The sequence below is a fragment of the Mytilus trossulus genome, chromosome 7, assembly GCF_036588685.1.
Source record: "Mytilus trossulus isolate FHL-02 chromosome 7, PNRI_Mtr1.1.1.hap1, whole genome shotgun sequence".
In the NCBI taxonomy this organism is placed as follows: domain Eukaryota; kingdom Metazoa; phylum Mollusca; class Bivalvia; order Mytilida; family Mytilidae; genus Mytilus; species Mytilus trossulus.
Window position 1 is genome coordinate 69,602,280 of NC_086379.1, and position 12,565 is coordinate 69,614,844.

The following is a 12,565-nucleotide window of genomic DNA, read 5'->3' on the forward strand; positions in this document are numbered from 1 at the left end:
ACATTGGTTAGAAGTATAGGGGAGGGGTTGAGATCTCACAAACATGTTTAATCCCGCCGCATTTTTGCGCCTGTCCCAAGTCAGGAGCCTCTGGCCTTTGTTAGTCTTGTATAATTTTATTTTAGTTTCTTGTGTACAATTTGGAAATTAGTATGGCGTTTATTATCACTGAACTAGTATATATTTGTTTAGGGGCCAGCTGAAGGACGCCTCCGGGTGCGGGAATTTCTCGCTACATTGAAGACCTGTTGGTGACCTTCTGCGGTTGTTTTTTTATTTGGTCGGGTTGTTGTCTCTTTGACACATTCCCCATTTCCATTCTCAATTTTATTGCCATTCATTATAAATAAATTTCTGGCAAAAATAAGGCTCTAAGAACTTGTTCATTTTATTTATGTTAACAATAACAACGTACACACATGTTAGTGTATGAATACACAACGTCAGAGTGGGCGTGTCGCCATCAAAATTGACAACATTGAAAATAAAACTAATAGTTTTAACCAATCAGAAGAAACTAAAACCACCAAATTTATTTATTACCGATTGTTATTATATTTTATTGTTATACTACTGTATCTGATTAGGAGAGTGTACATGATGAACGGTCATACACATGCATGTTTAATCCTATCATAAGTTACAAAAGGAGAATGAATACTAAACGACGAGCAACATTATATACTTCAAGGAAATAAAACTAGTAAAAATAAGTAGCATGACGTTTAGCAATAACCGGGTTTACTTTTATGTCACAACTAAACGAGATTGACGTATTCACGTCTAATATTGAATATTAATAAACAATCGAGAGTCCTGTTGAAATAGTAAATTTATTAAAAAAAAAAAAATTGTAAAAAATAACACAACGCTATTGCACGATGATTTTTTTTAATATGTTTAACTTTAAATTACTTACAGAACCGTATGAAACGGAACTTAAAGAACGACACATAAAGGCATTTCACCCTTTGATGTTACTTGCACCAAGAGCTGCCAACAGTCCTGAGTGGGGGAAATTCCTTGATGATGTTAGAAAGCGAAACACGAAAAGTCCAATTAATCTACCTGTATTTCCAGCAATTCTAAATACCGAGGTAACACTTTGCAGTGTATAATGAGAAAATCCGCAGTGCATCATATACATATACCATAACTTTGTATATATATATAGTCAAGCTAACTTAAAGGACTGGTAACATTTTATTCAGAATTCACTGCCAACCGTGAAAATAGAACATCAGACGCAACAAGGTTTTAAAGTGTATTTATCAAACGTGATGCGCATTATGCTTATTATATCTGTGTAACTAAAGAGTCTTTTTTTTATTTTGTTTCAGTGCTGCACAATAAGGAAAAACGTTCAGCCAATTTTATATAATCACGATTAATAAACAGTTTTATCTTTTCATGTGGGTTCATTTCAAGGCTCTTACTATGGAAAGTCAATACGAAGAGATGGGGTGTAAGATAATGAGACAGCAACCAAACAACAAAGAAAACTCATTGAAATTTACATGTTAATGTTAACATACTATACTGTTCACTTCATTTTCGGTAATATCGCTTTGGCGTGGCTCGGTAATTTTACATCCCGTCATTGTTTTATGCGCTTTGGAAAATGTTTGTATTCTTTTATTTTTGCGTATGGAATACTTTGTCAATACCTCGTTTTGATTTTCTTTGTAATTGTATTTGTTTGCTTTTGTAGTGATTAAGATTTTGGCACTTCTGTATCCCTATTTTTGATTTGTTTGTCTATTATGTCTGGGATGTCTGTTTGGTTTTTTGTTTGCAATATTGTCACTATGATGATTTTTTTACAACTGTCATACAAGTGAGAGGTTTACTAAGCTAGCTATAAACCCAGGTTTTATTCACATTGTTCTGCATAAGGAAATGTCCGTACCAAGTCAGAAATATGACAGTTGTGTGTGATGGTGGTTTCTTGCAGCATACCTTTCATGTGTTTGAGCTTTTAATTTTAACATTTGGTAATGGACTTTACGTTTTGAATTACCTTTGAGCTCGATATTTTTGTTATTTGATTACATAGGTCATTAAAATACATCAAGCTTTAAATAATTCCCTTTCCCGATAACAAAAGCATTAACATACGACGTCATATCATCAGTGGTGAAGATTCTTATTCGGGACACGGTTAGGAACAGTAAGACTTGAATTGAGTTATAGCGAGGATTGAATTTCTTTTGTAATGTCATTGTCATCGCTTTAGGTCACAAAACGTGTATGGTATTTTATCAATTAAGGAATGGTTTATTACGTTTTTTTTAATATATATAATACTATACAGTTGAAACAGAAAATTAAGGATTGATTAATAAACTTAAACTATTCATTATATCATATATAATTTGTTTACATTGAAATTATATTGGGTATGAACAAGTATATGTCCTAACAGAAATATATCAGTTTTAACCTTATTATTGATTCTTGATGCTTTAATTTCACAGCAACAGGTACCAATATATGCTGCCTATCTTTATGACGCAGTTAGGATATATATAGATGCTATAGAAGAGGTCCTCAGACTTAATGGATCGATCACAAACGGCAGTGCAGTAGTCGCGTTAATGAGAGACCGAACCTATAAAAGTAAGAGAAATAAAATCCCAACTATAATGGTTTACTTTTTACATATTGTTATCTGGATGGAGAGTTGTCTCATTGGCGTTCATGCCACATCTTCTTATATCTACTTACATGTGTGAAGGTTGGCAAAAAAGCGGTCAATACTAGTATTGACCATGCCAGTGGTAAATACCGGTATTTACCGGGAAATACTGGCAAATACTGGGAAATACCGGCAAATACTGGTCGATTGAAATTTTGAGTGGTCATTAATATAGAAACCTCTATCTACTTGGTCAATTATAATTACAATTAATAATTAATTTATATAGAAGGTGTTTAAATCATTTTTAATGCTTTCATTTTTAATTCTATTGTAAATTCAAACAGGAATCTATATTGATTAATGTGAACACAATATTATAGTTAAAGGATAAAAACTTTTTGTCCCTACTTCAAATTTTCATTTCAAACATGAAGAAGGTTTTTTATCTCACAGTTAAATAGCTATAGACAGGAAATAATTTATTGTTTAGGGGAGTCTTCAAATATCAATTTTATTACTTTCAACCCATGTAGTGTCAACTTTTATTGGAGGCTGTTGTTTTAGTAATTAAAGTTTCACACCTAGCAATGCCAGGTTATAGGTAAAAAGACCCATGTAACTTCATTTACCTGTAGTTTTATTTACCTTTAGTTTTAATTTCCTGTAAAATCATACATTTTGAATAAAAATTCATTTATTTAAACATGTTGAAATAAAATATAAATTTGTATATATATATATTTTTATATATAACAAGTCTAAAAGAATACAACATCACCAAAAACAAAATTAAACGAACAATATGTTAGATATTTCGGATAACAGATATCCTTCTTCGGTAATTGCACGATGAAAAATGAATCATGTCAATTCAAATTAAGACTCTATCAAAATCTTGATTTATACAATTTAAGCGAACGCTGGAACAATTTTAAAATTTTCAAACACACCGCAAAGACTACAAAAATATGCCAAAAATAAAAAAAAGTTATTTACGATGTGAACTGGCACAACTCTAAATTCCCAAAGGTGTTGACAAATGTTGTATTCTTTTAGACTTGTTATATATTATATTATGTAGTGTACTGCATCATGTTTATATGATCCATCGCCCCGTAAGATTTATCGTTGACTATTTATTCAGTCATTTTATATATATATATATATATATCTTAAGTATGTTATATTATAATTCATAAAAAACTAAATTTTTAAATCAGTGACAGTAAGAATAAGTGTTATAGATGTATAAAACATATCAAATTCATTAATTTTATAAGCTGACACATCATATTTGACTTTTTATCAAGATTTTACTTCAATTATTAGTAGAAACAACCAAGACAATTTTAATTGACCAGTATTTGCCAGTATTGACCACTTGGGGAGTATTGTCCGGGGCGGTAAATACCGGTAAATACCACTGGTAAATACCGGGGGTGGTATTTACCGCCCAACCTTGACATGTGTGCTTACTTATGTGCCTGTCCCAAGTCAGGAGCATGTAATTCAGTGGTTGTCGTTTGTTTATGTGGTACATATGTGTTTTTCGTTCATTTTTTTACATAAATAAGGCCGTTAGTTTTCTCGCTTGAATTGTTTTACATTGTCTTATCGGGGCCTTTTATAGCCGACTATATGCGGTATGGGCTTTGCTCATTGTTGAAGGCCGTACGGTGACCTATAATTGTTAATGTTTGTCATTTTGGTCTTTTGTGGATAGTTTTCTCATTGGCAATCATACCACATCTTCTTTTTTTATATTACATGTAAATTTAAACAACTTATTTGGAACTTCAAAATGTTCTTATGCACCAAATGCAAAAAGAAAGGTCGTATGTTAAAAAGTTTAAAGCCCACCAGTCTATATATAGTCAGTAAAAGTTTAAATCCCACCAGTCTATATATAGTCAGTAAAAGTTTAAAGCCCACCAGTCTATATATAGTCAGTAAAAGTTTAAAGCCCACCAGTCTATATATAGTCAGTAAAAGTTTAAAGCCCACCAGTCTATATATAGTCAGTAAAAGTTTAAAGCCCACCAGTCTATATATAGTCAGTAAAAGGTTAAAGCCCACCAGTCTATATATAGTCAGTAAAAGTTTAAAGCCCACCAGTCTATATATAGTCAGTAAAAGTTTAAAGCCCACCAGTCTATATATAGTCAGTAAAAGTTTAAAGCCCACCAGTCTATATATAGTCAGTAAAAGTTTAAAGCCCACCAGTCTATATATAGTCAGTAAAAGTTTAAAGCCCACCAGTCTATATATAGTCAGTAAAAGTTTAAAGCCCACCAGTCTATATATAGTCAGTAAAAGGTTAAAGCCCACCAGTCTATATATAGTCAGTAAAAGTTTAAAGCCCACCAGTCTATATATAGTCAGTAAAAGGTTAAAGCCCACCAGTCTATATATAGTCAGTAAAAGTTTAAAGCCCACCAGTCTATATATAGTCAGTAAAAGTTTAAAGCCCACCAGTCTATATATAGTCAGTAAAAGTTTAAAGCCCACCAGTCTATATATAGTCAGTAAAAGTTTAAAGCCCACCAGTCTATATATAGTCAGTAAAAGTTTAAAGCCCACCAGTCTATATATAGTCAGTAAAAGTTTAAAGCCCACCAGTCTATATATAGTCAGTAAAAGTTTAAAGCCCACCAGTCTATATATAGTCAGTAAAAGTTTAAAGCCCACCAGTCTATATATAGTCAGTAAAAGTTTAAAGCCCACCAGTCTATATATAGTCAGTAAAAGTTTAAAGCCCACCAGTCTATATATAGTCAGTATATATTTTTCTACATGACAGTACATCAATAAGTTTATAACGTCTTTATAATTTGTTTTCGCAGACCTATAATAGTTAAGTGCAAACAAAAAATAATTATAGGTTTCATAACGAGTGAGAATAAGATATCGCTTGATATCAACTCGAGTTATTTAATTTCAATATAATAATAAACGAGCCTGTGGCGAGTTTGTTATTACTATTTAAATTAAATAAAGAGAGTTGATATCAAACGATATCTAATTCTCCCGAGTTGTGAAACCTATTTCTCTTATGGTAAACATGCTTTTTGTGCTTAATAAAAAAAATCCGCGAAACGTCGACCAAGTCGCTTGAACATAACTGCATTGTGACGTCATATGTCCTGTTCGTCGTCAATCTTCAACATAAGACTTTTTTAAACATTTTGTACGCTTCAGAATGTAATAATATTTGAATAAGAATATATAATAAGGTGAAAAGTGTGCTTATTTTCTATATTATTGAAGAAATCGCTTATCTCCGTTGCAATGGAGGAAATGTACATCATTGTGACCTTTAACTGTCAACAATGACCTAAAGAATAGCCAATGAAAATGCCGCAATATCGTTTCAGGAGGTTTCGTTGGCCAATCAAATTAACGCATTTTTCGTATCACTTTTTCGTATCACACTCCGGACAGTGTGATACGAGAATTATCTATTCATGCGAGAAATAGATAACAGGCCCCAACCATAAGAGAATATATTTTTTCGGAAACACTGATAAACATTCAGAAAATGAACTTTTGAAATACACTTTTAACTGAGTTCGAATCATTGATTAGACTTCAGTAGACGACATGCGTGTTAGGCGTTAAATCATGATATTGGTATCTTGATATATATATATTTTTTAAATATTTCTGTGTGCTATCACAGGTTTGGTTTTATTATTTTACATGAATCTAGACTTGCAATCTGACAAATAATGCAATATAAAGTTAATGGAAGAGATAAAATGTGGAATGAGACTAGGATACATAACACAAATAATTTAAAATCCATATAAGAATACGAAAGAAGACCCAATCCTTTTAAGAAAGATAATTGTTCAATATTGTTTTCTCTTAAAAACAATAAATAATGTGCATTAAACGTTTTATTATGGCATAAAGGTGAAATCATTTGCTGTGGCGATATGCATAAACAACAGATTCTTATATCATCGTTTCTTTCTTCTGTTTGTTATGAAATATTGAAAAAAATTATAGCTTTTCTCATAACCCGATTTGTTAACACAGAATTTTGAATCCTATCCTTTCAGTCATTTGTATGAGCCACTCAAATAAAAAGTTGGTTGCTACCTTATTTTAGGCAATTTCAATAAGCCTAAGTCCATCATACGCATTTCGTCTACATAAGATTCATAAGGGGTGATGCTTTTTTTTTTAAATGATATCTAAAAGTGTTTACGGCAAAAATTTCGCAGGTTATGTTGTATTCTTTTTGTTACACGATTTTTGAATCAAATTGATTTCGATAAAAATAAAAACCGTGAATAACAAATGGCCTAATGTATTGGCAAAAACAATATTAGCGCTCAAATCCACCATGGAATTGGAATTGAAGACCGTTTTGACCTATAATGGTTTACTTTTTATAAAATGTGACTTGGATAAAGAGTTATCTCATTGGCACCCATAACACATCTTCTTTTTGTATGTAACAGCACAACATAAGAACAAATGTTCTATTGCTATTGCAAAGTACTGCCTTTACTCATCGGAATTATTCAGACTCAATAACAAGATACTTGTAATGCAATTGCAAGTATAAATATGATACATTTTGCAGGTATACAAGGATATGACTTTTATATTGACTCATATGGAGATTCAGAGGGCAACTATTCCCTTCTAAGACTAACAGAGGCTGATGGCAAATTATCGTTGAGACCTGTTGGAGTCTATCAAATGAACGCCACCGGTCATAAAATACCAGTATGTATAGATAATCTTTATTCATATATCATAGGAGTGTCAATTGCAAAATTGAAACTGTGTGTCCTTTTTATTAGAAATTAGCAAATGGGTTACAGGTAGTTTGACAAATCAAGGCGGTTGGTTGATCATATTAAACGGCGGTGAAAACCTTCAAACATTCCAAGTTTTAACATCGCCATGTTTAAACACGTTTGTATTATAATTATTTCAGTAAAAAATAAAAACAAATTAACTACATTTACAAAATTCAAAATAAACTCCATATGTCATTTGCCTTAATAACTATGACAACAATTCATCATAGTTTTATAATACTCGAGCCGCCGTTGCTGTTGCTGATGTTTATTTGAACTTATCAAGCCCTTTTCCAGTTAAATGGTGAAAATTTTATCAGCTTTCTGTAACAAAGAGCAAAAAAAAAATAAAAAAATTTGAAGATCGTTACTCATGCAATATATGGTGCCTACGCTTTATGTACGTCAAAAACCATGATATTGAACATGGTTATTGTTGGGGTTGTATAAATTGAATTAATATGGGAGCATGGGCAAAATCAAACTTTTCAAAAATCAATTTACAAACCGTAATACCCAATCGATGATTTGGAATCATAATTTATTACAGTCATTTATTGAAGAACGCAAGGTAGAGTGGCTGTTAGGGTACACACCAAAGGACCAACCTGACTGCGGATTTGACGGTGAAAAGTGTCTTCATCAAATAGGTAACATGATATTTTTGGAATTATTGCTAGGATCCATAGAAAGGTTATAAGAATCATTTTTGCTAGGTGCCAGATGTGGTATATCCACTTACGTAAATAAAAAAAATAACTGTAATAGATAAATAGAACAAGTATGCAAAATTTAGCTAAAAAATCAGCACTTATAACGTTGTAACATTCATGAACAACACATTATTTGACTATGATAGATTTTAATTCTACAAATTATAGTTATCATGATTCTTTCGTAACATGCATGTGTTGTTTGTGATACAATGTGCCAAAGTTTTAGTCTACTTTTTGTATAAGATCAACAGTATTCACTGAAAGTCAAGTGTTTGAAACTTATGTATAACATTGTAGATTGGAGAATCGCAGTTATCTGCAGTGTAGTTGTAGCAGCCATGCTAGTTGCTGGAGGTTTCGTCTTAAGGTAAATTTATTAAGATAAAGTTGAAAATATAGAAAGAGAATTTTAAAATCAAAATTTAGATCAACACCCCAATTGTGTTCATAGTATTCGCTGTTGACTACCATATCATTATTCGACCTGTTCATATTCCCAATTAAAAACTATATATATACGTAGATATAAGAAGACGTAGTATGAGTGCTAATGAGACAACTCTCCATTCATTTCACAATGACACGGGTTATGTTCTTCTCATATATGTTATGATGGTATGATAATAAACCCCTAACGGGAAGGATTGTGCCTGATATTCATATGATGAAGTCATAATCTTTCAATCAGTTTAAATGAAGTCTGATGCTGGCATGTCAGTTAACTGCTATTAGTAGTCTGTTGTTATTTATGTATAATTGTCATTTTGTTTATTTTCTTTGGTTACATCTGCTGACATCAGACTCGGACTTTTGAATTGAATTTTAAATGTGCGTATTGTTATGCGTTTACTTTTCTACATTGGCTAGAGGTATAGGGGAGGGTTGAGATCTAATAAACTTGTTTAACCCCGCCGCATTTTTGCGCCTGTCCCAAGTCAGGAGCCTCTGGCCTTTGTTAGTCTTGTATTCTTTTAATGTTAGTTTCTTGTGTACTATTTGGAAATTAGTATGGTGTTGATCATTACTGAACTAGTATATATTTGTTAAGGGGCCAGCTGAAGGACGACTTCGGGTGCGGGAATTTCTCGCTACATTGAAGACCTGTTGGTGACCTTCTGCTTTTATTGTTTCTAAGGTCGGGTTGTTGTCTCTTTGACACATTCCCCATTTCAATTCTCAATTTCATTATAGGTCTTCAACATGGAGCCTTGACTCACACCGAACCACAAGCTAAAACGTGTTTGGAAATGTTTGGATATTCCTCCTTTAGAATTTTGAGAAAATTAAGAATACATATCACATAAAATTCCTGTAAGTTTCAGGAAACGATAATGCAAAAAAAAAAAAAAAAAAAAAAAGGCCAAATTATCATATTATATAACAAGGCAAATGACCTCATTTATTAAATGATTTATATATGTAAATATGAGATAGTTCATTAACTATATATGCACTTTAAATGCATGGCCTTGTATGATGTTCTCAGACATCTGACATTTGATTATTCCTTTGATATCCTCCGGCAACTTTAAAAATAAATAAGTTCCTACAAATGGATTTACCAAAAACTTGTTGATTATGTTTGTTTTTAAATACTGTGAAGTTTAGATTTCGTTGTTGTCCTTAACCAGTTATCATTTTGTGATTAAATTATATTATATAGTTTAAATTATCAAATATCAAATATCAATTATACAAATGAATAAATAGGTTTTATAAATACTGTGAAGTTTAGATTTCGTTGTTGTCCTTAACCAGTTATCATTTTGTGATTAAATTATATTATATAGTTTAAATTATCAAATATCAAATATCAATTATACAAATGAATAAATAGGTTTTATAAATACTCTGAATTGAAATGAACGTACGTTTGACCCATCCATAGAATCAGTGATAAACAAGACTTTATAGCTAAAAGATCAATTCAAATGTAAATACAAGTTATATATAATTACCAGGCAATTTAATCTAAATATTCTTAATGCAAATTAAGTCTTGCGTTATTATTTTCAATATCTAAAGCGCATCCAGAAGAGAATTTTGTATCATCTCGATGCATTAAAAGAAACTATCCGTATTCAATATAGAGTGTAACATTCATATTTTTATGATTTCAAATGTTGTGGCTTCATTTAAGATTCAGGTTTTGACGTCATCTTGTTAGCAAAATTTTATGTTAACGGTTGAGGTTTTAGGCTAGAAATCATAAATTCCCGTTAGACCTACTGATGTAATACTGTTTACGTATAAAAAAGAAATAATAACCCATTCCAAATCTAAATTGAAAACGGATTTATTGTCCCAGATCACGATCTATTGAATCATATATGACAGCGACATCAATACGTTCATTTCATGCAATGCTTATTTCGGTTGTTTCCACACTATTTGTTTTTTCAATTGAACTTTAAAAAGTATGTCATACATGTATCTTAATGATTTACTAATGAAAAATATATAACATGACCGAAAGAGTCACCTATCACATATTCAATATGAAGATATGATATAATTGTTACAATATATCAACTAAAGAGAAAATCCCATACCGTACCACTATATTGTACTTCTCTTATGTAAAGCTATACAATAATATCCTGGCATTTTCAAATAGGAAAACATTCAAACCTATAACAATTACATAATCTAAAAAAAACACAAAACGAAAAATATATGCATGTATGATGTCATATTTACTCAATGTTGAAGAATTTATAAAGTTAAAATGTCGACATAAGTATTATTAAATGTTTAAAACACGCGAGATTCCTGGTGAAGATTGACAAAGAGACCAATATTACCTAGCTGAAGCTGTGTGTTTTGCTTTGCTTAGGTTAACAGACACTCCATTTTGCTGAGTTAAGAAACATAAAAAAGATGTTTTTGTTTTATTTTAGACATTATTTGTATGAACAAAAGCTTGCAAAACTTCTATGGAAAATAGAATACAAAGATCTGATGCTTGTCGACTCTGTAGAAGAAGTACTACCTCATACAAGACCACTAAAAGTAAGACAAATATACAAAGTTGATAATAGTTTTTACAGACAGTTTACCTGTGAAATAGTGCATGTAACTTAAGACTTTTGTCAACTTAAACGTATCAAATTTCAAAGGGAGAAGTAGATTTTAGTTTTATGTTTTAAACACTGAAGCAAATATCTAAATACATCACTTGCAAATTAATACAATCTGAATGTTTTTTAATTTTTTGTTTTATTTGAGTTAATTTTTTTGTAGCAAGACACTGCTTTTACTCTTTTCCTCTTATACTCTGCACATTTCTATTTTTATGTTCATATGTATATGTATATCATTTCTATTTTTTTTTTTATAGTTTTTCTTTAACAATAGTTTTAATACTATTCAATCCTGTTTTAGGAAAATCATAGAACATCAAGGTCGTTCTTTCCAGCTTTGAATACGAAACATTTTGAGCCTTTCAATGGCGTTCAAAAACACAGAAACTGCAAGGTGATAACTCTGAGCATGCATATCTATCTGTTCCCCTAATTCCCCAAAAAATGTAAACGGAGACTAGTTTAGGAATAGCTTGTTGTGAACTGCATGCTTCTTCCCTAAACCTTATATTTCTGCTTCGCAAGAACAGTAATAGAGTTTGTTCCCATCAGCACAGCTACATGTACACATTTTATAATAACCAGAAAATAACTTATTATAAATAAATGCTTGCTTCATAGACATATATCTAGCTAAGCAGATGTTATCTCAAATCCATGTATTTGTTTTTCAATGTTTTTGATAACTTTGATGAATTTCAATGTTATTCATTTCGTCAATTTTTTTATTTTGTTTATTTTATCCTTAATAAAGTATCATTTGGAAATAAGAAGTGTGAATAAAGTAGACTAAAAATACACGTTAATGAAAAAAATAATCGATACGGCAGATCTACAATTGTTCATAACTTTAGTTCCTATCATTTTCTGTGAAAAGTATTGTATTACCATGAATATCAATGAATAATATGTTATAGTTTTTTTTAAACATTTTTTTATTTGTTCTTCAATATTTCCATCCAATGATAAATTCTGCGGATCACTTTTTCGATAACTAAATGGAATATGTTCATTTATTTAGACACAAGTTACGTTGACAGTTCATAATTTTTTGCCGATGTCAAAATAGTACTGCAAGTGAAGTGTTGTCTCTTGTGTCTGGATGATAAAACGTTAATTTACAGTTGTTCACATCTGCCCTTTAAAAAAACATCTATAAGACGTGATTGAAATCTGTATTACGATTCCAAATGTCATGTACATTGTCCTTTCATTAATGATGCAACATGAACTATTGTCATCTCAGGCAATTCGGTTGAAACATATTTTTTTTTGTTATCAAACTATGTTTCTTTGTCTTATTTTGAA

The 12,565-nt window shown here is 31.1% G+C and overlaps 1 protein-coding gene across 2 annotated transcripts in view; it reads left to right on the forward strand.

Moving 5' to 3' along the window:
- Nucleotides 1-12,565, forward strand: part of LOC134725696 (guanylate cyclase 32E-like) — a 74,173-nt gene that overhangs the window by 49,472 nt on the left and 12,136 nt on the right. The window contains exons 5-11 of one of the 2 annotated variants that reach the window (XM_063589721.1): nucleotides 922-1,097; nucleotides 2,478-2,619; nucleotides 7,236-7,381; nucleotides 8,009-8,108; nucleotides 8,472-8,541; nucleotides 11,075-11,186; nucleotides 11,559-11,651. In XM_063589721.1, coding sequence (XP_063445791.1) covers nucleotides 922-1,097; nucleotides 2,478-2,619; nucleotides 7,236-7,381; nucleotides 8,009-8,108; nucleotides 8,472-8,541; nucleotides 11,075-11,186; nucleotides 11,559-11,651 — 839 coding nt within the window. The remainder of the gene's footprint in view (nucleotides 1-921; nucleotides 1,098-2,477; nucleotides 2,620-7,235; nucleotides 7,382-8,008; nucleotides 8,109-8,471; nucleotides 8,542-11,074; nucleotides 11,187-11,558; nucleotides 11,652-12,565) is intronic. The other variant, XM_063589722.1, reaches the window with a different exon arrangement.